This window comes from Orcinus orca, chromosome 2 (genome assembly GCF_937001465.1).
Source record: "Orcinus orca chromosome 2, mOrcOrc1.1, whole genome shotgun sequence".
Taxonomy (NCBI): Eukaryota; Metazoa; Chordata; class Mammalia; order Artiodactyla; family Delphinidae; genus Orcinus; species Orcinus orca.
This window is the reverse complement of record NC_064560.1, coordinates 78,851,870-78,878,411: the sequence shown is the minus strand read 5'-3', so window position 1 is coordinate 78,878,411 and position 26,542 is coordinate 78,851,870. Positions and strand designations below refer to the sequence as shown.

Below are 26,542 nucleotides of genomic sequence, written 5' to 3'. Positions count from 1 at the left end.
TCACGGTCCGGGAAGATCCCACATGCCGCGGAGTGGCTGGGCCCGTGAGCCATGCCCGCTGAGCCTGTGCGTCCGGAGCCTGTGCTCCACAACGGGAGAGGCCACAACAGTGAGAGGCCCGCGTAAAGCAAAAAAAATAAAAAAATTAAAAAAATAACCTTCCAAAACAGAAAGCACCACTACCAGAAGGGTTTAACAAAAATTTAAGGAAGAAACTATACCAATTCTCTACAATCTCTTTCAGAGGACACAAGTTATATCACCATAGTCTACTCTGATAAAAGGCTTACTTCTCCCATGATATAATGCATGTACAGTACTGAGCACTATGGCTTGTCGTATGGTAAGTGCTCAAGAAGATGTTATTACCCAAGTTCTGTAGGCTATGTACATATATCAGTTTATTTATATTTAACTGATCCTAGAATATTCTTCCTACATTTCTACAAGGGAATTGAAAAGGTAGAAATAAACATTTTACATAAATGTAGTCATTTCACTCTTTCACATAATAAATACTTACTACCTCTTGTATGCCCGGCACTCTCATTAGGCTTCCATGCTACTGACAGTATTAAATGAGCCAGACAACAAAGAAATCAATAGGAAACCAGTCAGATGACATTAAATCCCATGAAGATAAATACAGCACAGGAAGGGGCACAGGGAAGACAGAGCATGACCATTCTTTGAAGAAAGTTGGTCAAGGAAGGCCTCTCTGATAAGGTATCATTTAAGAGCTCTAAAGCAAGTAAGAAAGGAGGCCATGTGGATATCACAGAGAAGGGTCACAGAAAACAGGCACAAATCTTAAGAACACCAAAACATTAAGGGCAAGAGCATAAAGCCAGTGTAGACAAAAATGGTCAAGAGAAAATGGAAAGGTCACAGAAGTGAAAGGAAGTTCATACAGGGCCTTGTAGATCCTTTGATTTTACTCTGAGAGAGACGGGAAGCCTTTGAAAGGTTTTGAGTATAAGCAACATGGTTTAACTTCGATCTTAAAAAAGATCACTCTGGCTGCTACACAGAAAATACCTTGGTAAGGGGTTAAGTATGGAAGCAGCAAGACTACTGGGAAACAACTTCATTCTTTTGGCAAATGATGGCTTTAATCAGAGTGGTTGAGGTGGAAATGGTGTTTTAAAAAAAAAAGTTGTTAAAGTATCAATTAATTTTAAAGGTGGAGTCAATAGGATTTGCTGATGTGAGTAAGACAAAGAGAAAACAAGGATGCTTCCAAAACAAAACTTTGGATGAACTGGAAGAAAAAAAGAGTTGCCACTGATTAAAATGGCAAAAAGATTACAAGAGAAGCAGATTTGAGAGGATGAAAATCAAGAGCTCTATTTTGTTTTGGACTTAAGTGTGAGAATCAGGCATCCAATTATTAGATATATATGTCTACAGTTCAGAAGGTAAGTCGGAGTTGGAGATGAAAATATGCAAGTTGTCATAGTATATATGTTAAAGTTCTTACCTAGAGAGAACAGATAATGATGGCCTGAGAACTAGGTCCTTGGTCATTATCCAACATTTAGAAAAAATAGGCTTTCCAAACACTGAACCATAAATCACTTGATACATTTACCCTTGGTTCCACTTACTGTATTAGTTATAGACCTGAAAACATAGCCTAAGTGTTAGAGATAGGGTTGGGGAGTAACTACCAAAGATAAGAAATCTGAAGTTACTAGAAACTGCTTTGAAATCATTAAGAAAATTAAAGAGTCTAAATTAATATGTGCAAAAAGACTACTACATGGTATATATAAATTTAAACAAAATTCAAGTATATAATACATATATAATTGAATAAAAAGATCTGGGTTATTGTGTTAGTTCTATTTCTAGGCTAAACTATAAATTAGCATGCAGCTGTTAAAAACTTTTACTATGTTTTTCTGCACTCTAGGAAATGGGTGACACTAGGAATTCCTAAAAACAGGCATATTCTTTAATTTTATATAAATTACTATTTTAAATGTACTCAAGGTGTTCCCTAGTTAAAGGATGTCAAATGCAAATGCATCTCAAAGTGCTAAAAAAAAATCATGCTTTAATAAATTTAAGATGTTGCCATTAATAAAACACACTAGCTAATTCTTAGGTAAAAACAAGATTCCTTCATCACCTATTTTGTAAATCAAGACCCACAAGATTAAGGTAGAACAAATCTTACTAAACTACTGCCTGGTTACAATTTCTACAGGTATAGGAATTTGAGAAACTGTATCAACCTCACATTCTTGCCATCCTTGGTTTTTACTACAAAATGCAAGCCTCCATCTTTCCTTTTCCATTCTTTACTCTTGATTCATCCATCTAACCTCCTCCACCAAGATGTCTAGAAATACATTTATGATATAGGCTGTCACCTATCTTCAACTGCTTTATATAATAGTTCCTCAATCTCTTAGCTTTCACTAAAACCTGATTTACCCCCGAAGGCTTTTCTTACGTTGCAATCCTTTTAGGTGAGGGTTCCATAGACAACTCAAACCCCTAAGTGCACCATTTTTATTCTAATTGCTTATATTAAAAATAATGTCCATCCCCCCAAACAAAACAAAGCACAGCACAAACACAACTTATTCTTTGAAACTCATGTTATCTACCTGAAATCCTTCTTCCTTCCCTCTCTGGCCTGGTAAATTATACCCATATACTAAAGGCTCTATTTTTCCCGAGTTATATTGCTGGCATTGTGACTTCAATGTCTGTGTGCATGATCTATCCCAACACTCTAGCCCCCAAAATATTTGACTTTCTTAACTTGAGGGTCCCTCACCTCCTCTCAATTTCAGCCAATCACCACCTTAGGCTCTGATCATTATCATCTATCTTTGTAAGAGTTTCACTTATACTGAACTATCTCTTTGACCCATCAGGCTTTTTGTAACCAACCCAACATCTTCACCTGGCATCACAACCTTTCCAATAGTGGCCATCGCCAATGACATATAAGTTCAACTACTCCAATGTTAACACTCTACACATATGCCACTTCCCATATGCTCTAATAGCCAACCCTGAAATACCATGCATCTTCGTCTAGCTATTAAAGAAAAGTCTTTAAACTGCAAGTATGCAGTAAGCTAACCTTAGCTGGCCACTCAGTAGCATGAGACTCTCAATAATATCTGGTCCACTTCTTCACCCATTTCCCCCAGTAACTTTCCAAGTTTTCAGTCTTCTCAAATCCCCTAACCAAACTCCGTGTTCCATGAGAACTACTTGAAAATATTTCTTAAAAAGTTACATAGTCAGGACTTCCCTGGTTGTGCAGTGGTTAAGAATCCTCCTGCTAATGCAGGGGACATGGGTTCAAGCCCTGGTCCAGGAAGATCCCACATGCTGTGAACAACTAAGCCCGTGTGCCACAACTACTGAGCCTGCCCTCTAGAGCCCACAAGCCACAACTACTGAGCCCGCATGCCACAACTACTGAAGCCCACGTGCCTAGAGCCCGTGCTGTGCAACAAGAGAAGCCACCGCAATGCAAAGCCCGCGCACCGCAACGAAGAGTAGCCCCTGATCGCCACAACTAGAGAAAGCCCACAGGCAGCAAACAAAGACCCAACACAGCCATAAATAGATAGACAGATAAATTTATTACAAAAAAAAGTTACAGGGTCACAAAACTACCAAGAAATATCACCTTACTCCCATTAGGATGGCTACTATGAAAAAAACAGATAATTACAAATGCTGATGAGAATGTGGAGAAATTATAACCTTTGTGCATTATTAGGTCAGAATGCTAATTTGGTGCAGCCACTGTAGAAAACAGTAGAGAGGTTCCTCAGAAAATTAAAAATAGGACTACCATATGATCCAGCAATCCCACTTCTGGGTATATACCCAAAGAAATAAAAGCAGGGTCTCAAAGAGCTATTTGTACATTGCAGCATTATTCACAATAGCTAAAACATAAGCAACCTGTGTCCATCAACAGATGAACGGATAAACAAAATACGGTACATACATACAACAGATTATTCAGCCTTAAAAAGGAAGAAAATTCTGACATATGCTACAACAGGGATGAACCCTGACATCATGCTACATAAGTAAAATAAGCCAATCACAAAAAGACAAATACTGTGGGCGCTCACAGTAAATGAGGTAGAGTCGTTAAAATCATAAAGACAGAAAGTAGAATGGTGGTTGCCAGGGGCTAGGGAGAAGGGTGAATGGGGAGTGATTGTTTAACAGGTACATTTTCAGTTCTGCAAGATGAAAAGAGTTATGCAGATGATGGTGGCAATGACTGCACGACAATATGGATGTACTTAATACCACTAAATTGTATACTTAAAAATAGTAAAGATGGTAAATTTTGTTATGTGCATTTTACCACAAAAAAATTTTTTTAACGGTTACATGGACACATAAATTTGAGAAATACATTTTATAGTCCCTTCTTGGAGATGCACAATGTACATCAGGATTTTAAAGGATTTCCACTATTTTCAGTAGAAAAATCTGCTGTTTAAGTCTGCATGTCCCAAGCTTAATCCACAACCACTTTTTCAAGAAGCACACAGTGGTGTAGCTACCTAATTTACTAAGAAAATTGACAGTTCAGACACAAATGACTTTGACTTCCCCATTCTTACCTACCAATACATTTAACATCACATATCCATTTTTACCTCCTTCTTCTAGTTTCATAAGATCTGGGTCTTTGCTCTTATTCAAGAGAAATCCCTACACCTATATTCTTCATTCCAACCCTTACTATCTTAAAAACCTTGCTTCAACAATTATCACTTCTCATATTATCTTAAACTTCTTATATTCTCACAACTAATCACTGAAGTCTTACCTACTTTACCTTCTATTTTTCTTTCATCCAGAAAACTTTATCTTGAATTCCTAATATACCACTGCCCTTATTTAGGCCCTCATTGACTGAAGCCCTGGTCAACGTACCACCACATGATTTCTCCTCAATCCTGCCTCCCTGTTGGCAAAGTTATTAAAAATATACACCTAACAAGGTTACTACCCCTACTTAGCAAGTTCTTTACTGACTCCCAAATACCTATGAGAGACAGGCCAAGGTCCTTTACATAGTATGCAAGCACCTAGTCCTTTCTTTCAAGTCTCACCTCCTTCAATTTCCTACATTTCAGTCAGTCTATGATCTAAAAATCCTCAACTGCCTACTGTTCCCTACATTCACTATGCTGCTTTGTAACTCTGCTCCTGCTTCTGCCTAGAACGTGCTACCTAACTCCCAGTCACACTTCAAGACTTAACTTAGCCTTTCCTGATCACCCCTATTTCCCTGCCATCTGGATTAGGTCCCTATTGCATCAGGGTACTTGAGTACCCTGGTACTTCTTTATGTTCATGTTCCATCCTGGGTATCCTTCTACCACAATGATTGAAATGATTTGCTTCTGGGTCTTTCACACTGACTAGACTAAATTTATGTAGGTTAATTTAGCTTAACTAATCTTATGCATCTCTGTATCCACAAAACAGCACCCAATATCTTATACACAGCAGGCACTTAATAAATGATTGTTAAGCTGAACTCCTCCCCATCTATTTCCCCAAAACTGCTAGGTGAGCAAAAATATGTAAGAATCCAGGGGCATGCAATTATCTATCCAGAAGTAGAAATCTAGTAGCATGTTACCAAGATTTAGAGGTATTTATTTGGTAGGGAAAATATTAGACATGCGTATTCCTATCTTCCAATTTACTTTTTAAAGCATTATACTCTCTTTAACTGGAAATTATTTTCAAATAATGTGATACCATTTAAAGCAATCTAGAGCAACTTAAAAGACACCACAGCCTCAACCAAGTTATACTTACATTCGGCTAGCTTCAATGTCGTCAGACTGAGGTTCTCCTGATGATCTGTAAAATGCAATTCAGTAAAGTTAAGCAAAATATTCCATATTTCAAAAAGGGGCAAACATTTTATTTTGGAAGACAAATTTGACAACAAGATTTAATGGTTAACAGTTTTAAAAGTTCAACATGTGAAAAAGTGATCAAATCAGATTGCCATACAACACATTTATTGTAAGGGCTAGACTAATAAAAACTCAGTTCTCTTTTTTTTTTTTTAAGGAAAGGAAACTGTAAACACTATATTTAGATACCAACATACAAACCAGTGTAATAAATCATAATTACTCACAAAGTCAAATGTTTATAATAAAAACCCACAACTATGAAACCTTCTACAGCCAAGTACTGGTTACCCACAATATCAAAAGTATTCACTGGTATTAACAGTCCCAAACTTTAGATGAGGGATCAGCAAACTACTGCCTGGGATGACAAACTAAGGCCTGGGTTGGCCGCCTATTTTTGTAAAGTTGTACTGGCACAGAATCATGCTCATTTATTTACGGCTGCTTTTACATTACAAAAGCAGAGCTGAGAAACTCTGTCAGAGACATGTGGCTCACAAAGCCTAAAATATTTATTACCTAGCCCTTTAAGAAAAAGTTTGCCAACCTCTGCTGTAGATAATTCAAATTTCAATCTAATACCCTTCTGAATTTTGAGACACTTAAGTCTGTTTTACCATTCTAACCATGATTACCTTATTTCAACAATGAAAGCAGCTTTCCCTGAAAATACACGGGCAAGATGTACTACCTGTCAAAATTGTACTATCCTAGGGTATTAAAATTTTGCTGTGGATAACTGTGAATTGACTTCAGTTATAAACAGTTGCCAGTTATTTTCTTTTTTTTTTTTTTTAATACACTGCTGCTATTTTAAGTAGAAATACTGAAAATTCTAAGACACTAAGAAGCCTTTTATTTTCATTTTGGGGCATGAACCAATTTTGCCTACCCCATCATGCTGTTAAAAATAAATTCCTGTTACTCTATTCACTTTTACAACCAGCATCAGTCAATATATATTGTATTAAGGTGAATCAACATAATACTGATTTCTAACACTTCTAATTCACAAAACAGGTAAAATATTTTTTAGAGGTCAAAAGCTAAATTTTCAAACTGACATTACAAGGACTTGATTTGTAAATTTATAACTGACTTGAGACTTCAAATTCTAAACAACTTTTAACAAGAGAATCTTAAAATCAGAGCCACCAGAAAAGAATCTGTTTTCCATATTTCTTAGATTTTAAAAAACTCACTTCTTTATCAGACTTTCAAAATTACCCCTCACTGCAGTGGTCCAAGGACAAGAATGCAAAAAATAAAAATAAAAAATAAAAAAAAAATCCAGCAGCTCAAATATTTATTTTAGATCTTCTTTGCAGTATATTTACATTTTCAATTTTGCACAAAATGATATTAGAACTAAAAACTGGGGCATGCTGGAGGTGGCAGTGACTTGGCAGTGACACAAATGCAAAAATTTCACTCCACCCTCTCCCCCAGGGAGCAAGCAAATCACCTTTGTGACACACCTGGTCTCCACCAGCCTTGTGGGTAAGTACCCCAAGATTGCTTCCAAACTTGTATCTCTCAGACAGAAGAGCTAAAAAGTGATGATAACCCCATGTACCAGCTGACTCATTTTTGAAAGTGCGACCCTCCAGCATCAGATGTCATACTGTAAGGAGGCAGAGCAGGCTTGCAAAACAAAAAATAAACCTGCTGGCACTAAGGGAAGAGAGGCAGATTAGAAGCTTTCATACATGTAGGCGGCAAAACTTTCAAAATTAACAGGGAAAGAGAGAGAGGGGAAAAACTGAGGACACAATGACAGGGAAATTAAACTACTACTGCAAAAAGGTAAGATACAAGCAAGAGGAAAAACAAATCCAAGTCTCAGAAGCACAATTTTTAACTGCTGCGAAGTTTTGAGATTCTGAAATGGGATAGAGGTTAAATACATCAAATGGTAACTACATTCTATTTTCCAAAGTCTATTCTCTAAACAAGAGGATATGTAAACATTAGCACCAAAATGTCATGAAATTACTGTAAATAAACTAGATCACTTAACATTAACATATATTAACGTGAGCTACCAAAAACCACTTTAAGTCAAACCAAGTAATTTAAACCAATTCAGTCAACAAGAAGAACAAAAGAATAAGGACTGAAGATTATTAGCTTAAAACGATCTATCCTAGGTCTCTTAAACAGAGTTAGCGTAATTGTTTTTTACTCAAAACAAAAATTGTTTTTTAATCAGAGAAAGGTGAATATACACTGAACAAATTGAAGCACCTTTTACCTTACAGTGAGCAATAACAGTACCTGCCTGAATAAATTTCTAGTCATTCTGCTTATTGTATTCTGTTTTATTCTAAATATTCTAAATAATTAGAATATTATTTATTCTAAATATTTTACTAATTTTCTAAATAATTTACTAAAGAATATCCTAAAATTAGGATCCAAACTCTCAAAATTATAAAATACCTAAGATCTAACAATAGTTTCCAAGCTTCAATTTAGCCCCTGAAGAGTCTCTTTATTCTTTACTCTCAAGTTCTTGGAAGTAAGGATCTGGTACATATTTTAATTTTACCAAATTGAGGACATATAACCAAAGGAGAAAAAAACCCAAAAAGTATTGACTTAGGTTAACCTAAAGTTCATCAGAATAACAAATCAGAAAAGAGATTTCTATGAGGTCCAGCTTCTCTAGCCTGCAAGCCAAGCCCTTCTACTGTAACTCTCTAGGAGACAAGTATACTAGATTTATTAAAACTCTCACCACGTAAAAAGCACACTTTAAAAGGCATATTAAGACTTTTTTCATAGTTTTTTTTAATGTTCATAATAAAATGTTTATTTAAAAACTAGAAACTTTTTAGAAATACTTTCCTGTTTATTCATACAGATAGGTCTGGGGAAAGGGCACAAAATATTTTAGGAAGGAGATTAAATGGAGAAACAGGTCAACTCTTAGGTCCACTATTCTTAGCAGGCAGTATTCCTGCCAACTGTACATTTTCTTCATTTTTTTTACAGCACGTATTTTACAATGACAGCCTTTTAAAGGCTGTAAAATAACATTCAAAATTACCTTTTACAAGCTGTGGCCATTCGGTGACATCAGGGTGATCACAGCTTTGAGTCACTGATTAAAAACAGGTTGTCACACCAGTCTAGCTGCTAACTTGATCTGAGCGTAGGTTTAATAACTCTAATAAATTAAACAAATCTTTAGTTAGAACACTTTAATATATAAACCCAATTCATTGTTCAAAAATAATCTTCAAAGGTTCAAATTAGGTGCCAATGCAACAACCATCAGAAGAGTAATTATAGAAATGCTTTTAAGGACTATTTTCCAGCATTTTTTTTTCCTTAATGATTTCTTCACTTGAGAAAATATAATAATCTCCTGTACTTTTATGAAATGTTACAGTTTACAAAGCACTTTGGTCAATGGCATCTTAAATCTAAAGATAATTTGGGCTCTACCTATTCAGAGCAGATACTATAGAAAGAATTTAAAAGAAGAAAAAGAAAAAACCAAGCAGCCTTAGAGTGATTAATTGACTTGCCCAAGATTTTAGTATTAGCGTTGAAGCCAGGACTAGGATTAAAAACCCAGATATACTGACTGCCTATCCAGAGTTAGTATTCTGTGATTTTATTTAGTTTTGCTATAGAGTCTCATGATTTAAATATATGAACAAAGATTTAAAATATGGATTGACACCCCACCATTACAATAATTTAAATGGGACTAATAGTAGTACAGTTTTCCAGGTAGTCAAATGCTTAATGGAACAGTTATACACCCACACCCACACAGATACACACACTCACACACACACACACCCCCAGTCTATTCCTACTTATTCCATATTAAAATAGGATAATCTAACATTAGCCAAAACTCCTTGGGTATTTCATGAAAACATGTTCTCCACATCAGCCATAAACCCACTAATATTCAATTTCATGAGAGAGAATGGCAAAATATGAAAACATTTCCTCCTCCTTCAACCTAGTATCTTTTGATCCTCTGACTTGGCCTTAGCTGAACTTTCCTGATTCCTGATTATCATGGTTCACATTTATCAGGCATCCTAATCACACTGTAGTTTCAGGCAAAGATACACATCCAAAATATCCCAGAATCAAGAACTCATGTCCTGCAACTAGTTTTTCCCCTGATGATTTCCCTACCAAACTATATATCCCGGCCAAATCTGAAAAGTGAACTGAGGAAAGATGAGAAAATTAGGAAAGAAAAAAAAAGATCCTTGATAGTTAACACCTTCCAAGTGACAACAGACAACCACAGAAGGTGGTTTACTGCACGGATCCAGAGCCCTATATAAAATAGCAAGTTATCTGAGAACCCTAAGAGAAGGGATGAAACATCAATGCTTGAGCCCATACCTCTGCAGCCTATGAACTTGGGCTTCAAATTCAGATAAGGGTGAGAGTTTGCCTAAGAATACATTAACTTCAGGGGACTCCAATACAGGCATACTTCATTTTATTGTGCTTCACAGATATTGTGTTTTTTACAAACTGAAGGTTTGTAGCAGCCCTGCATCAAGCATGTCTATTGGTGCCATCTTTCCAACTGCATTTGCTCTCTTCATGTCTCTGTGTCACATTTCGGTAATTCCTGCAATATTTCAAACTTTTTCATCATTATTATATTTGTTATGGTGATCTGTGATCAGTAACTTTTGATGTTACTACAACAACTCGCTGAAGGCTCAGATGATGGTTAGCATATTTTAGCAATAAAGTATTTTGTAATTAAGGTATGTACATTACTTTTTTAGACATAATGCTATGGCACACTTAATAGACTGTAGTATAGTGTAGACATAATTTTTATATGCACTGAAAAGCCAAAAAATTCACCTGATTACCTTTATCTGCCTTATTGCGGTGGTCTAGGACTAAACCTGAAATACCTGAGGTATGCCTATAACTGGGATTTTTAATATATATATTAAATATATATATTAATATATATTTAATATATATATATATAAATATATATTCAAATTCCCCAGATTTTCCTATCATAGTTGCATGTTTTCTAATAAAAACCTAGAATATTCCTGAGGTCATATGGGAAAGAGGTAAGGCACCCCTGAAATGAACAGTGTTTCCTGTGGGGTCCTCATAAGACTAATAGTGTATGTGGATTTAAAAGCTGCAAGTCTAACTTTCCAACCTGTAAACATAAAAATGAGAAAGTCAAAATACCTTTTAACTGATTAATTGAGATGAATTAATTCATTAAAGAGCTACGTGTATTGTGAAAATTACTGAGGCAAGTCCTCTCTTCTAGACCTCCGTTTTCATGAGGTCCAGTGCTCCACAGAGCAGAGGTTCCAGAGTCAGTCTGGATTCAAGTCCCTGTTTGGTCACTTACTAGATGGAAAATCTTGGGCAAGTTACTTAACCTCTCCAAGCCTAAGTATCCTGATATGCAGAACTAAGATAACAGTAGTATCTATTTCAGAGGGCTGTCATGAGGATGAACAAACATATATATTGTTCACAACAGTGTCTGGCACATAGTAAGAGCCCAACAAATGGAAGCTATTATTAACTCATAGCCTAACAGCCAAACTTACCCTCTCAACCTTCTTATGCAATTATTTTACTTCTCATAGCATACTAACCTCTTCTAAAATTCTTCAGAATCCCACCTGGATTCCTCATACAGTCTACCTGGTAGCACAGTGCTTTAGCACCTAGCACATGCTTTAAAAATGGCAGACACCCAAATTTGCTGAATACATTTGTCATTATTCTAACCATGGCATTAAGACATACATGCAATTTTGAATTCCAAAAAATAAAACGGAAACATACCATATTTCGCCAAACTTCTGAGGAGCTGGTGAATTCTAAAATCAGGCTCTTACAGATTTTTAACCTAAAATATAAAACACCTCACTCAATTCTTTTTACACAGACAACTGGATGGACAACTTTCATAGAAAAAATTTTTTCTAAAATTTATTATAAAAGCAAATTCATTTGTAATACTTATGAATATCCAGAAACATATTAAGAGACAAATGCCCCTAATGCTATTGCCAGGATGCATGGAAAGGTGGTTAGGCAGGCCCTGTGGTCTGAGTGCTTTCAGCTGGCAGAACCATGATACCCATTTTCATCCAAAGAACTTACTGCTTGCCGTTTCTTTACTCTTCCCTCCCTCCAAAATGGCTGAAAATATATGAAAACTGTTTAACTACGTGCCTGTAATTCCTTCAGATACCTACAGCAATTAAGCTTTTAATTAAATTCCCTATGCTGAGGACCTGCTGTATTAGGTACATATATGGGCATCTGCCCAACTACCTCCTGAGTAGCAGCCTTTGGCAGGTCCCTTGACCTGTAAGTCTTAGGTGTCAGGTTGTTGTAATAGAGAAAATATTTTTAAAGTATGTAGGACAATGCCGCCTGGAGCATAATAGGGCCTCAGTGTATGGTAGCAAATATTATTTCTTAAATCAAACATTTCATATATCTATCAGAACTTAACTTATCAAAAACCAAATTCTGAAGCTTAAAGCATGCATCCAAATAATCACCGTAAATTCTTAACTCATCTGTATATTATCAGAGCATTCCTCAGTTGAACAGGAACTAAAGTCTTTTAATACATTTCCTCTTATTGCATATGAAGAAACCAAGTCCCCCACCAAATAAGGAAACCCACCCAGCATCCTACAGGTTGATGGCAGAAAATGAATATATTATACTGCATATAAATATTTTTTTAAAATTAACCAAGTGTTAAGAGGACTGAGTCTCAAACTCTGTTCTATAATACAATCACCTAAGGAACCTGTAAAAAATGCAGATACTGGGCTTCCCTGGTAGCGCAGTGGTTGAGAGTCCGCCTGCCGATGCAGGGGACACAGGTTCATGCCCCGGTCCGGGAAGATCCCACATGCCGCGGAGCGGCTGGGCCCGTGAGCCATGGCTGCTGAGCCTGCACGTCCGGAGCCTGTGTTCCGCAACGGGAGAGGCCCGCATACCGCAAAAAAAAAAACACAAAAAATGCAGATACTTACTTGATCTCAACCTCCAGAGACTGTGATTCAGTACATAAAATGGGGGTGTGTGAATCTGTATTTTTAACATACATTTCAGGTGATATGCATACCCCAATTTGAGAAACTTTGCCTTAGAAGATTAGGAACACATAATCACAGAATGTACCAAATCTACGAAGATATAGGATAAGTAACAGAAACTGTAAGCACCAGAAATGTTACCTGCACTCTTGGCAAATTTAACCATTAGCACTCTTACACCAGACCTAGTGCCTTTATTTTATTTATATACACATTCCTTTCCAACAGAGGGCTCAGTCTAATAATCTAATAAGAAAGGAATCAAATAATAAGAAATGCCTATACCAATCCACCTGTCCCTGTAACGTTTTCACTTATCCTTAAAATAGCCCATCTGCCTGCTCTCTTTCTCTCTCCCTCTCTACACAGGTGCATACATATTATTATTACATCTGTCATGTCCTTTATCTCCTCTCCAACAGCCTATTTCCTTCACCTCCTTGTAACCCTAGGTCAAACTTAATTTCAGACTACCTTTTCTATCACTTTTTTATTGTGTCCACTCAGCAATCTTGTTCTCCTTTATGCCATGTTTATGGTGTCTTAAATTTATGGGAAAGCTACTTGTTGAAACTCATTAAGTTTTGTACATTTGTAAATTTCACAACAAAAGACTGTTCCAATAACTTTCTTGTGTAAATTTTCCTGTCTTTAGGCTCTCCTCATTCTAGTCCATTCTGCAGTTAGACTAAAATTTCAAAACACTGCTTTCATATAGTACTTTCAACATAATTCCCTCAACTCCATTAACTCTTTACAGTACCATTTCCTTACTCTCCTTCCTTTAACTGCCAGAAAGGCCTGAAAACGGTTAGCTCAGATGCTAACATACAAAACCTTCCACATACTGAAACTTTTCTTATAAAAGTCATCATCATTCTTATATGTCCCAAATCCTGTGGCCTCTTAATCCTACTTTTTCTCTGCAGCATTTCACACTGCTAACCATTTCTCACCCCTCCTGGACTTCCATAATGCTGTACCTGCCTGTGTTCTTCTACCTCTGACAGGAACTAAGTCTTCTGCTAGTTCATCTTCCTACCCCTCAATCATAGCCACTCTCCAAGTTTCTATCAATAGCCCCTTTTCGTAGGTTAAGAATTAATTTTCTGTGCAATGTCATCATCCATTCCTATAGCACCTCTCTATACTTAGGATCCCTAACTCTACATCTTTAAGCCTTCATCTCTTGAGTCATAAGCCTGCTACTCTCAATTACCAACAGTACACATGCACTTGGTTGTTTCATTAGCATCTAAAATCAAGCTCAATTATTCCCAAAAAATGTACTCCACCCTGAATGTGCCTAATCTTGTTGTCCGACTAGTTACAGAATGAAAAAAATTGGTGCCATTCTTTATTATCTCCCCCTCATTTTTATTTAGCCTAACCAATGTATGGTTTGATACTAAAGGTCATTCAAAGAATGTCTACTAGCTAAAACTAATACAATGTTATATGTCAATTATAACTCAGTTTAAAAATATGTTTGAGTGTCTACTAAGTGGATGAAGACATAGTGGTAAAGAAACTAGACAATCTTGTATCTCCATGTAATGGGGGAAATGCGCACAATAAAAACCACAATAAACTAGGTAACTGCAATGCATAGTTAAGTGTTGTGAAGGAGAAATCAGGATATGGTTAAGTGTACATATACAGTACTCTGACTTAGTCTGGGGAAAAAGGAAATACGTTCTTCATGAAGTAACATATAAACTGAGCTTTGAGGCATGAGCAAGGTTTATCCCAGACATATTAAGAAAAACCGTGGAAGGTATAACAGTACCACTGCCAGTCCAGTCACCCATTAGAAAATTCTGAGTCATATTCTAAAGAGAAGGCCCCTCTCTTTGCAGTACAACAAACCGTTCACCCAGTGCTATCAATTCTACCTCAGAAATTCCCCCACACTCCAACATTGCCCCCAATTATTCCTTTGTTGGCTTTGTTCCAGAGTAACATTTCCTATGAAACTATACAAAATTTGGCCAAAACCTGCCAGTCCAGCCTCTTCTCTCAGACTAGACCACACTTGTAGAGAACACATATATCATTCATTTTTATTTTTACACTTCCAGTGCTTGAAAATGTTCACAAAATATACTTCACAGGATAAACATCTTATGAAGAGGAAAGTTTTCTTTTACATGACTTGCTTTAGAGGTCATTTAACTAGTGAATACAAGATTAAAAACAAGTTGTCTGATTGTAAAGGCCATGCTCCTTCCCTTGTACACTTCTAATTTATACCCAAATCCTGTAAATTTTTTCTTTGAAATATCACTTGCATCCTTTTTTCCCCATGCATAGTCATGTTATAGATGCTCATTACTTCACCTAGTTTTACTTTTTCCTCTATCCTTGACTCTGCCACTAGAATTATCTTCCTAAACACCCAAATTTGGCCATATCACTCTCATACTCAAAATCTATACTTTCCCAATGCCCACAGGATAAATTTCAAACTATCATATGAAGTCCCTGCCACTGGCTTCCACCCATTCATACAAGCCTTACTGCCCACTCTATGACATCATTACCAAGTACTTGATCTAGTCTCATCATTGGATTACTGGCTATCACATACTGGCCATCTGTATTTCTAATTTCAATGCTTCTGTTTCTCACGACACTTCACTCAGAAATACTTCTCTCTCCTTTGCTAACTTCCACCCCCCACCCACCTATTATGCCCTGTTTAAAAAAACTCTACTCATTTTAAAGGCTGTATCTCACAGAGTGCTCTAAGCTCTTCTGTAAATAACCAGTCTTGTCTGGGAACTATATGTTCCTAATACTATAAAATAATTTCTTAATTTCCACCCTAAATTTATTATTTTATACATTATAGCTATCTGAATAGGTTTCTCAGTGCCTCTAGCTATAAGCTGGTAGAAGGTAGTGCTCATCTCATCCATGTTTATTTTCATAGTAATGGGGATTGTTTTCTTGACACCACACCTCCCTCTACAAGGAAAAAAAAAGGAATAAGGATCATGGCCTGACAAAGGATTCTAAACTAGCTCCAAATGCAATTCATGGATGCACAAACAAGGGTATCCTTTAATTCCAAATTAACACAAATTTAACCCAATGCCAATCTAACAAAAGTTTATTTTGAAGGTCAAACATGTAAGAATAACCATGAAACTTTCATTTTTCTCAAAGAAGAATAATGCCTCTCTCCCAAGAACTTGTTCTACCAGGGACTAAAGCATAAAATATTTTAGTATAATTAAAATCAATACAACCCCTTCAAAAAACTTTGACAGTATCTATTAAAACTAAATCATTTAGTTTAGTCATTTACCCTATGACTTAAAAATTCCACTAAGTACACATCAAAAAGAAATCAGTACATATGTTCACTAGAAGACGTTCAGTGGAATATTGAGAGTAACTATATTCTTAGTAGCCCCAAACCAAAAATGACTAAAATGTCCATCAACAGCAAAATGAAAAACAAAATATAGTTGGCCCTTAAACAACCCAGGTTTGAACCATGCAGGTCTACTTCTACGCGGATTTTTTTTTTCAGTAAATACATTAATACAGTACCACACTATCTGCAATTGGTTGAATTCACAGATACAGAAATGTAAAGTTCTCAAGGCCTACTGTAAAGTTATATATGCAGATTTTCGACTATGCAGGGGATGGGTACCCCCAGCCCCTTACCTAGTTCAAGGGTCAAGTGTACTATACAGAAATTATAAGCAACTGACTACAGCCAACAATGTAGATGAATCTCACAAATGTTATTTTTGAGAAGCCAGACACAACTAAATGTGACTGTTTCTAATTACATAAAATATAAAAACAGGAAAATCTAATCTATGCTAGTAGAAGTCAGGATAGTGGTTACTCTTGGGGAAAGAGAGGTAGTGACAAAGAGAGCACAAGGGGCTTCAGAAGAGCTGATCTTGTTTCTTGATCTGAATGCTGGCTAAACGTGTGTGCTCAGTGTGTGAAAGTTAAACAAGCTACGTGCACATTTATACACTTTTGTATGTGTACTAATACTTCAATCAAAAGTTTATTTTAAAAAGCACAGTACAGTATGAGCATTAGCTAAATGTTTAAATGGAACAGAAAGTTAAGTCCAGAGAAAGATCCAAAAGTATATAAGAGTTGCTTCTAGTCAAAAACAAGAAAACTGGACAACACATGAAACAGCTGTTTTCAGACCCTGGATAACAGGCAGTGTGAGACTGATCCATGAGAACGAACAGAAATGAGGTGAACCCTTCCAATGCTTGAATTTCTTCATGGAGGAGGCTTTCCAACCTGAGTCAATGGAGGGGAAACCCAGTCAGAGGACAGCAGTCTCACTGAGGTAAGAAGCAAGAGGTCAGAGTTGAGGCTGAAGTGGGTGGAATTTTTAATAAGACAGACTGCCACAGAGGGGAGCTATGCAGAGGAAAGTCCAGAAATCTGTCACTTGGGGGTCCTTTCGAGTCTGCCACTATACACAAAACTGCATGAATAAAGGGAAAGACTATATGAAGCCGGGGAAAGAGGAGCTGTGAGCTGAAATATCCCCAGTGATCATACAGGACTAGGAGATCCCTAAGTTTCTCCCAACCAGAGTGAAGAGAATATGCTGACACTGGGGACATTTAGTAGAGAACTAAGAAGGGCCATGCATTTGTAATAGCTACCAGCCTTAAAGTAAAGCCTTCTCTAGATACACCCTAATAGAGCCTTGAAGGGATCAAGCTGACCAGCGAGTTACTTAGCTCGCTGGCAAAACAAAGTTTAACACTTTAAAAGACAACAAAATTCAGCCACTCAACAATAGACTATAACAATGTTCAGTATCCAATAGGAAAGTACTAAATATGTAAGCAGGAAAAGACGGCCCATAACCAACAGAAAAACCAATCAATAGACCCTGAAATGAAAGAATTGATAGAATCAGTAGACAAGAACTTTCAAACAGCTATTATAAATATGCTCAAGGATTCAAAGGAATACATGAAAACAAATCAAACGGAACTTCTAGAAATACAAAAAGTAAATAAATATATACATATTTATATAAATATATAAAATATCTGAAAGTATTTGACCCTGCAGGGGGAAAAAAAAAGGACAGTGAAATACAAAACAAAGTAAACTAAAGCACAGAGAGACCAAAAAAACTAAAAATGTTAATGACCTGAAGATAATATCAAATAGTCTAACATTATACATATAACCAGAGTAACCCTGGAAAAGAGTGTAGAAGGAAGAGAGCTAACTTTAAAAAAATACATGTGAAGAAATAATGACTAACACTTTTCCAAATTTGATGAAAACATAAACACAGACCAAAAAAACAAAACCAAAAACTCAATAAATCCTAAGCAGGATAATCACAAAGAAAACCAGCAATGAAGAGAAAATCTTAAAGAAAAGCCAGAGGTAAATAAAAAGACTTTAAGTACAGGGGAAGAAAGATAAGTATAACCGCAGACTTCTCATCAGAAACAAATGCTGAAAAAAAAATTTGTCAACCTAGACATATTTATCACTTGATATATCACTTATATATCAAGGGATAAATATCCTTCAAAATATGAAGATAAAGCTCTATACATCTACCAGAATGGCTACATCAAAAAGACTGACAGTCCCAAATGCTGACAAGAATGTAGAGCAACTGGAAACTCTCATATAATTGTTGGTAAGAGTATAAAACAAAACAACCAATTTGGGGAAAAGATCTGGCAACTATCCTATAACCCAAACTGCACTCCTAGGTATTTAGCCAAGAGCAAAGAAACCATACATATCTACACAAAGTCTTTCATACAGCTGTTCACTGAAGGCTTTTCACAACAGCTAGAAACTGAAAATAGCCCAGGTGTCCCTTAAGAGAAGAATGTAGTTACAAACTACTGACACATGCAGTACCATAGATGAATTTCACAAACATTATGCTAAGGGAAACCTTATATAAATAAGTACCATGATTTATATTTATATGGAATTCTAGAGCAAGCTAAACTAATCTATGTTAAAGTGATCACAACAATGATTGACTTAGGGGTGTGGGTAATGTGGGGGCAGGAAATGGCTAGGAAGGGGTACAGATTCCATAACTTGATAGGACTTTGTGTTGCAAAGCTGTAAGCATTTGTCAAAACACATGGAATGGTATATGTGGCAGACTGTATATTCTAAAGATGGCCAGCCACAATATAATCCATCCCACATGCTCTTCTTACAAGGTTAACATTGGCATTCTCCCATCAGCTGGTAGGGTCTATGTGACTTCTTGAATTTGAGCAGCCTCGGTGACTTTCAATCAAGAAAGTACGGTGGAAGTGTGTGCTCTTTTATAAGCTAGACTTTTGATGCTAGGTTATAAAAATGCCATGCACTTCTGCCTTGGTCTCTTGAGATACTACTCACTCTTGGAACGTAGCCACTCTACAGTGATGAAGCCAGCCACTTGGCAATGAAGCCAAGCAACCATATACAAAAGCAACATCTAAGTGTTCTAGACCAGAGCTCCAGTTGAAGTCCTGACAGCCAGCATCAATATCCAGATGTGTGAGCAAGACTTTAGATGATAACAGCCTCAACTTATCAGGTAACCTCAACTCCAGCTCACATGCTTAAAGTCAAGACAAGCTATCCTTGCCAGTCTCTGCCAAAAGTACAGATTCATAAGCAAAAGAAATGACTGCTGATGTTTGGGGTACAATGAGTTTGGAGTGATCTGTTAGGGAGCAACAGATAACCAGAACAATATACTAAATTCAGTTAATAATACTAAATTTAAATAATACTAAATTTCTAAGTTTTAGTTGACTATATATGATGACTATATGACTATATATGATGAAGTTAAGGATGAGATATTCTACTATATATGATGAAGTTAAGGATGAGATGTTCTAACATCCACAACCTACTTTGAAAAGCATCAAAAAAAATAAGACAAATTAATAGATGGATAGATATAAGACAGTAAATATAGTAAAGTGTTAATTGTGGAATTACATTCTGGAATTATTTCACATCCATGTAAGTCTGAAAATTTACCTAATAAAATGTTGAAGAGTGAAATAAAGTCATTTTCATACAAATAGAAGCTGAAATATATTTTTGGCCAATAGACCTGATGCTTTAGAAACTTTTTAATTCTTCAAGTAGAATGAAAACAACACCACATAGAAACTTAGGTCCATGAAAAAAGTCCACACAAATCTACACAAGGGAAAAGAAATGAAAATGGAAAATATGGGCAAAACATCAAAGAATGCTGCTTTTCGTTTTTAAATTTCTTTATAAAACAACTGTTTAAAGAAATAATCAGAAATTCTATTCGGGAATTAATGGAAGACTACAATGGCAAAAAGGTAAACGAATTTATAATGTATTAGAATTCTTACATTATACTCTAAGAGGTCTAATTTTGAAGGCAGACTGAAATAAACTAAGGTGCATACTGTAAATACTAGTGCAACCACTGGAAAAAAAACAGAGGTAGGTATAAGCTAATACTGGAGATAAAACAGACTTCCGAAAAAATGCTCAATCCAAAAGAAAGCAGGAAAGGAAGAAAAAAAAGAAGGTAGTATACATGGTACAACTAGAAAACAAATAGTAACCTGGTAGTGTTACTATTGAAAATTACAATAAATATAAGTGGACTGAACGCTCAAATTAAAAAGCAGAGATTGTAAAAAATCCAAAAAATGCAACTATACACTATCTAAAAGACTTATTAAATATAATGGCATATAAGTTGAAAATAAAGAGACAGCAAAAGATATAATATGCAAACACGAATCCTAAGAAAGGAGAAGTAGCTATATTAATACCAGACAAAGCAGACTTTAGGACAAGGAACATGACCAGAGAACAGAGACATTTCTTAATGATAAAGAATCAATTCATCAAGGAGATCTTCCAGTCCTAAATGTGAATGCATCTAATAACAGAACTTGAGAATATATGAAGCACGGGGACTTCCCTGGTGGCACAGTGGTTAAGAATCAGCCTGCCAATGCAGGGGACATGGGTTTGATCCCTGGTCCGGGAAGATCCCACATGCCACGGAACAACTAAGCCCATGAGCCACAACTACTGAGCCTGAGCTCTAGAGCCCACAAGCCACAACTACTGAGCCTGCATGCCACAACTACTGAAGCCTGCATGCCCTAGAGCCTGCACACCGCAACTACCACATCCCGCACGCTCTAGGGGCCCACATACTGCAACTACGGAGCCCGTGTGCTGCAACTACTGAAGCCCACCTAGAGCCCGTGCTCTGCAACAAGAGAAGCCACCGCAATGAGAAGCCCGCATGCCACAACAAAGGGTAGCCCCCACTCGCCGTGACTAGAGAAAGTCCACGCGCAGCAACAAAGACCCAACGCAGCCAAAAAATTAAAGGATAAATAAAGAAAATACATGGAAGCAAAAATGAAGAGAAGTGAAAGAAAAGATAGCGGGTTCACAACTATAGTTAAAGATTTCAACATTCCTCTTGTAAATTAATAAAGTAAGTATCCCCCCCCAAAAAAATCAGTAATGATACAGAATACATGCCTGTCTAAAAAAGGACCTGTATCCTGAAAAGAAAAAGAATGTGCAAAATATTTGGATACTCACAAAAGAAGACATACATGTGACCAATTAATACATGAAAACATCATTAGTCATCACGGAAATGTAAATTAAAACCACAATGACACTGCACATCCATTATCCGGCAATTATTTTTTAAAAATAAAAACAACATATTAGCAAGGTATTAGCAAAGATGTGGAGAAATTGGGACCCTTGCAGCAAGGTAAAACAGTACAGCTGCTATGGAAAATGGTATACTGGTTTTCAAAAAAATTAAACACAAAATTACTAGATATATTACATTCCTAGATATATACCCAAAAGAACTGAAAGCAGGGACTTGAAGAGATCTATTTTTAACACCCATGTTTATAGCAGCACTATTCACAATAGCCAAAGGAAGGAAGCAACTCAAGTCTCCATCAATGAAAGAATGATTAAACAAAATGTGGTATATACACACAATAGAATATTATTCAGCTTTAAAAAGGAAATTCTGATATATGATGTAACATGGGTGAACCCTGAGGACATTATGCTAAGTGAAATAAGCCAAAAGCAAAAGGACAAACATCATATGGATTCCACTTACATGAGCACCTAGAAAAGTCAAATTCGTAGTCAGAAAGTAGAATAGGGGCTGGAGGGAGGAGGAAGAAACTGGGGGGTTACTGTTTAATGGGGATGGAGTTTCAGTTTGGGATGATGAGCAAGTTTCAAAAATGGGTTAAGAATGATGGTTGCACAATGTGAGTATAATTTATGCCACTGAACTGTACAGTTAAAATGGTTAAGATGGTAAATTTTATGTTATGCATATTTTACTACAATTAAAGAAAAAGAAACTGCAGTGGGATACCACTACACATCATAAGAATATCTGCAATTTATTTGAGAGTATCAAATGCTGACAAGGATTTGGAAGAAACGGAACTCTCATACGTTGCTGGTAAGAATGCAAAATGGTATAACCATTGGGAAAATAGTTCATCAGTTCCTTATAAATTTAAACATAAAACTACCACACACTTCCCTGGTGACGCAGTGGTTAAGAATCTACCTGCCGGGCTTCCCTGGTGGTGCAGTGGTTGAGAGAGTCCGCCTGCCGATGCAGGGGACACAGGTTCGTGCCCTGGTCCGGGAGGATCCCACATGCCGCGGACCAACTGGGCCCGTGAGCCACGGCCGCTGAGCCTGCGCGTCCGGAGCCTGTGCTCCGCAACAGGAGAGGCCACAACAGTGAGAGGACTGCGTACCGCAAAAAAGAAAAAAAAAAATAACCTACCTACCAATGCAGGGGACATGGGTTCGATCCCTGGTCCAGGAAGATCCTACATGCCACGGAGCAAATAAGCCCATGCACCACAACTACTGAGCCTGCGCTCTAGAGCTCGTGAGCCACAACTACTGAGCTCGCATGCCACAACCACTGAAGCCCGTGCACCTAGAGCCTGTGCCCCGTAGCAAGAGAAGCCACCACAACGAAAAGTAGCCCCCACTCGCTGCAGCTAGAGAAAGCCCACGCACAGCAATGAAGACCCAATGCAGCCAAAAAAATAAATTAAATAAATGAATAAATAAATTTTAAAAATAAAAAAAAGATAGGTGCACTTTACTGGATATAAATTCCGTACTTCAATAAACATGATTTTTTTCTTAGTTTATGAAAACAATATATAAAAAGATGGTAATTTAAATCAGTGGGGAAAGGATCCCTTAGGTGGTCTAGAGCAGGGGTCCCCAACCCCTGGACCAGTACTGGTCTGCAGCCTGTTAGGAACAGGGCCACACAACAGGAGGTGAGCGGCAGGCGACCAAGCGAAGAAGCTTCATCTGCAGCTCCCCATCGCTTGCGTTACCGCCTAAACCATCCGACCCACCCCCACCCCCTGTCCGTGGAAAAACTGTCTTCCACAAAACCGGTCCCTGGTGCCTAAAAGGTTGGGAACCGCTGGTCTAGAGAATTAGCTGCCCAAGTGGGGATATTTAGATATTAGAACTTAGAAAAGTTAGATATTTTCACACAACATCCAAACATATGCCAAATGCAATCCAAATCTAAACCTAAATCATACAATATTCAAAAAAATGCTGAATGTAGTCAGATCTAAATCTATAAATCTAAATCTATAAAGTAACCTCATAGAAGTCCTAGAAAATATGAGATTTCTGTATTATCTTTGTAAGCATGGTGAAACTCAGAAGCCATAAAGGATAGATAGATTTACCTATATCAAAAAATTCTAATTTCATGACTAGATACTATATAATAAGCAATGAGGTAAATCAGCAGTCCTACACAATGTGCTGGGAATGAAACTTGATTAAAAAGCTTTTTTTAAAAGAGTAATTGACAGTATCTATCAAATCTTTAAGCTGACATAGCCTCATGGTCTAACAGTCATTTTATAGAAATCTACCTTACAGAAATAATATGTACCATTATTTGTAATACCAAAAATTGAAAACACGGCTTCCCTGGTGGCGCAGTGGTTGAGAGTCCGCCTGCCGATGCAGGGGACACGGGTTCGTGCCCCGGTACGGGAAGATACGACATGCCGCAGAGCGGCTAGGCCCGTGAGCCGTGGCCGCTGAGCCTGCGCATCCGGAACCTATGCTCCGCAACAGGAGAGGCCACAACAGCGAGACGCCCGTGTACCGGGAAAACAAAAAAAAAAAAAAATTTTAAACAACCTAAATTCCACAATAAAGAGTTTCAAAATATATTATGAACTGTGAGTTAGTTTCCTAGTTCAGTTCTAAAGGCTGATAGAAGTCAAAAGATTGATAGTCTTCTATCAAGTTTACTTCAGGACATATGTTCCACATCTAACATTCTTTTCCTTTCTCGAGTTTTTTCTTTTGTTTCCCTTTCCACCAAGCTGATACGGTAAAATTACCTGTAGTTATGTGGGCATGTGATACCACACATAGATTTCATGCAGTAACTAAAAAGTACTGTTCAACTCCATACTTTCAGTTGTTCTAGCCAAAACCTCAGTGTCATCTTTTACTCCTCCCTTTATTTCACACTTATATCTGACCTATTACCAAACCCTACAGACTATAATTTCAACACGTATCAATAATTCAGCCACTTCTCACCAACCTGATAGGCCTCACCTTGCCCAACCCACCGTCATCACCTCCTGTCTGTACTGCTGTAATAGCCTGCCAACTGGTCTCTTGATTCTGCCCTTCTCTTTCAATCTACGATCAACATGGCAGCCAGAGTGATCTTGCTAAAATCTAAGTCAGAACTTTCCACTCTGCTCAAAAACCTTCAATGGCTTCCCATCTCACTCAAAGGTAAACGTCAAACTCTTTATTATGACCAAATGATCTGCATCCTACATTCCCTTTCTGACTCGATTTCCATCATTAACTTTTCTACAGCCCCACAGGCCACCTCACTGTTTCTCAAACAGATCAGGCACTCTCCCACTTCAGTGTTTCCTTATTCACTACACTCTTTGCCTGAAATGCTCTTCCCCCAGTCATCCACATGGCTAGCTCTCGCATCTCCTTCAGTTCTTTACTCAAGTTATCATCTCAGCGAGGCTTTCTCTGGCCACACTAAAATTTGCACTCATCCCCTGCACTCTCAAATACTTCATATACCACTTCCTTTATTTTTCTCCTTAGAAGTACTATGCAACATACGATATATTCTACATATCTTGTTTTTGATGTTTATGATCTCTCTTTCCCTACTAAGTATAAGTTCCATGAAAACAGGAGTTTTGGTGGATTTTGTACACTGCTGTCTCCACTAGCACCTAGAAAAATGCCTATGACATAGTAGGTGCTCAATAAATATTTGCTAAATGAATGAGGTAGATGCACATGTAACCACTCACATGGAAAAGATTTCTATAACAAATAGTTAAGAGGGAAAAAAAACAAGTTGTACAGAATACAAGTTCAGGACAAAAATCTATACACAAGCAATGAATAATCTGTAAATAAAATTAAGAAAAATTCCATAAGCAATAAAATCAAAAAGAATGAATCTTAGGAATATATAAAATACATTTCTTTTGAACAGAAGAAGTGTAAGACCTGTACAACGAAAACTACAAAACACACAAAAAAAAGTAAAGACCTAAACAAACAAAGACATCCCATGTTCATGGATCAAAAGACATAATACTAAGGTAGCAATACTCCTCAAATATACCTACATATTCAACACAAATCTTATCAAAATCCCATCTGCCCTTTTTGCAGAAATTGACAAGCTAACCCTAAAATTCACACAGAAATTCAAGGAACCCAGACAGCCAAAAAAAGAAGAGCCAAGTTTGAATATTCGCATTTTCCAATTTCAAAACTTACTACAAATCTACAGTAACCAAGAATGTGTATTAATGGCTGAAGAACAGACATACAGATTAATGGAAGAGAACTGAGAGTCCAGAAATAAATTCTTACATTTATGGCCAGTTGATTTTCAACAAGGGTACCAAGACAATTCAATGGGAAAGAATAGTCTTTTTCAGCAAATGTTTCTGAGACAGCTGGATATCTATATGTAAAAATAATAAAGTTGGACCCCTACCTCATATAACACCATATGCAAAAATTAACTCAAAACAGATGACAAACATAAATGTAAGCGCTAAAACTACAATACTCTTAGAAGCAAACAGGTATAAATCTGTATGACTGGTCAGACAATGGTTTCTTATTGTGTTGGCCAAAAAGTTCATTCGGGTTTTTCTGTAAGATATATGGAAAAACCTGAACAAACTTTTTGGCCAACACAATAAATAACACCAAAGACAACAAAAGAAAAACAAACAGGACTTCACCAAAATTTATAACTTGTGTGCCTCAGAGGAAACAATCATGAAAGTGAAAATACAACCTTTTGGGGGAAAATACTTGGAAATCATATATCTGATAAGGGACTTGTATCCA

General features: G+C 36.9%; 1 protein-coding gene across 5 annotated transcripts in view; it reads right to left on the bottom strand.

Annotated features, from left to right (window-relative positions):
* Nucleotides 1-26,542, bottom strand: part of UBE3A (ubiquitin protein ligase E3A) — a 97,549-nt gene that overhangs the window by 57,489 nt on the left and 13,518 nt on the right. Inside the window, exons 2-5 of one of the 5 annotated variants that reach the window (XM_033431412.2) lie at nt 11,772-11,835; nt 8,995-9,114; nt 7,408-7,616; nt 5,836-5,880 (exon numbers count right to left, since the gene is read on the bottom strand). In XM_033431412.2, the coding sequence (XP_033287303.1) occupies nt 5,836-5,837 (2 nt within the window). In that variant the 5' untranslated portion in view covers nt 5,838-5,880; nt 7,408-7,616; nt 8,995-9,114; nt 11,772-11,835. The remainder of the gene's footprint in view (nt 1-5,835; nt 5,881-7,407; nt 7,617-8,994; nt 9,115-11,771; nt 11,836-26,542) is intronic. The other 4 variants (XM_033431411.2, XM_004271637.2, XM_033431415.2 and 1 more) reach the window with 4 other exon arrangements.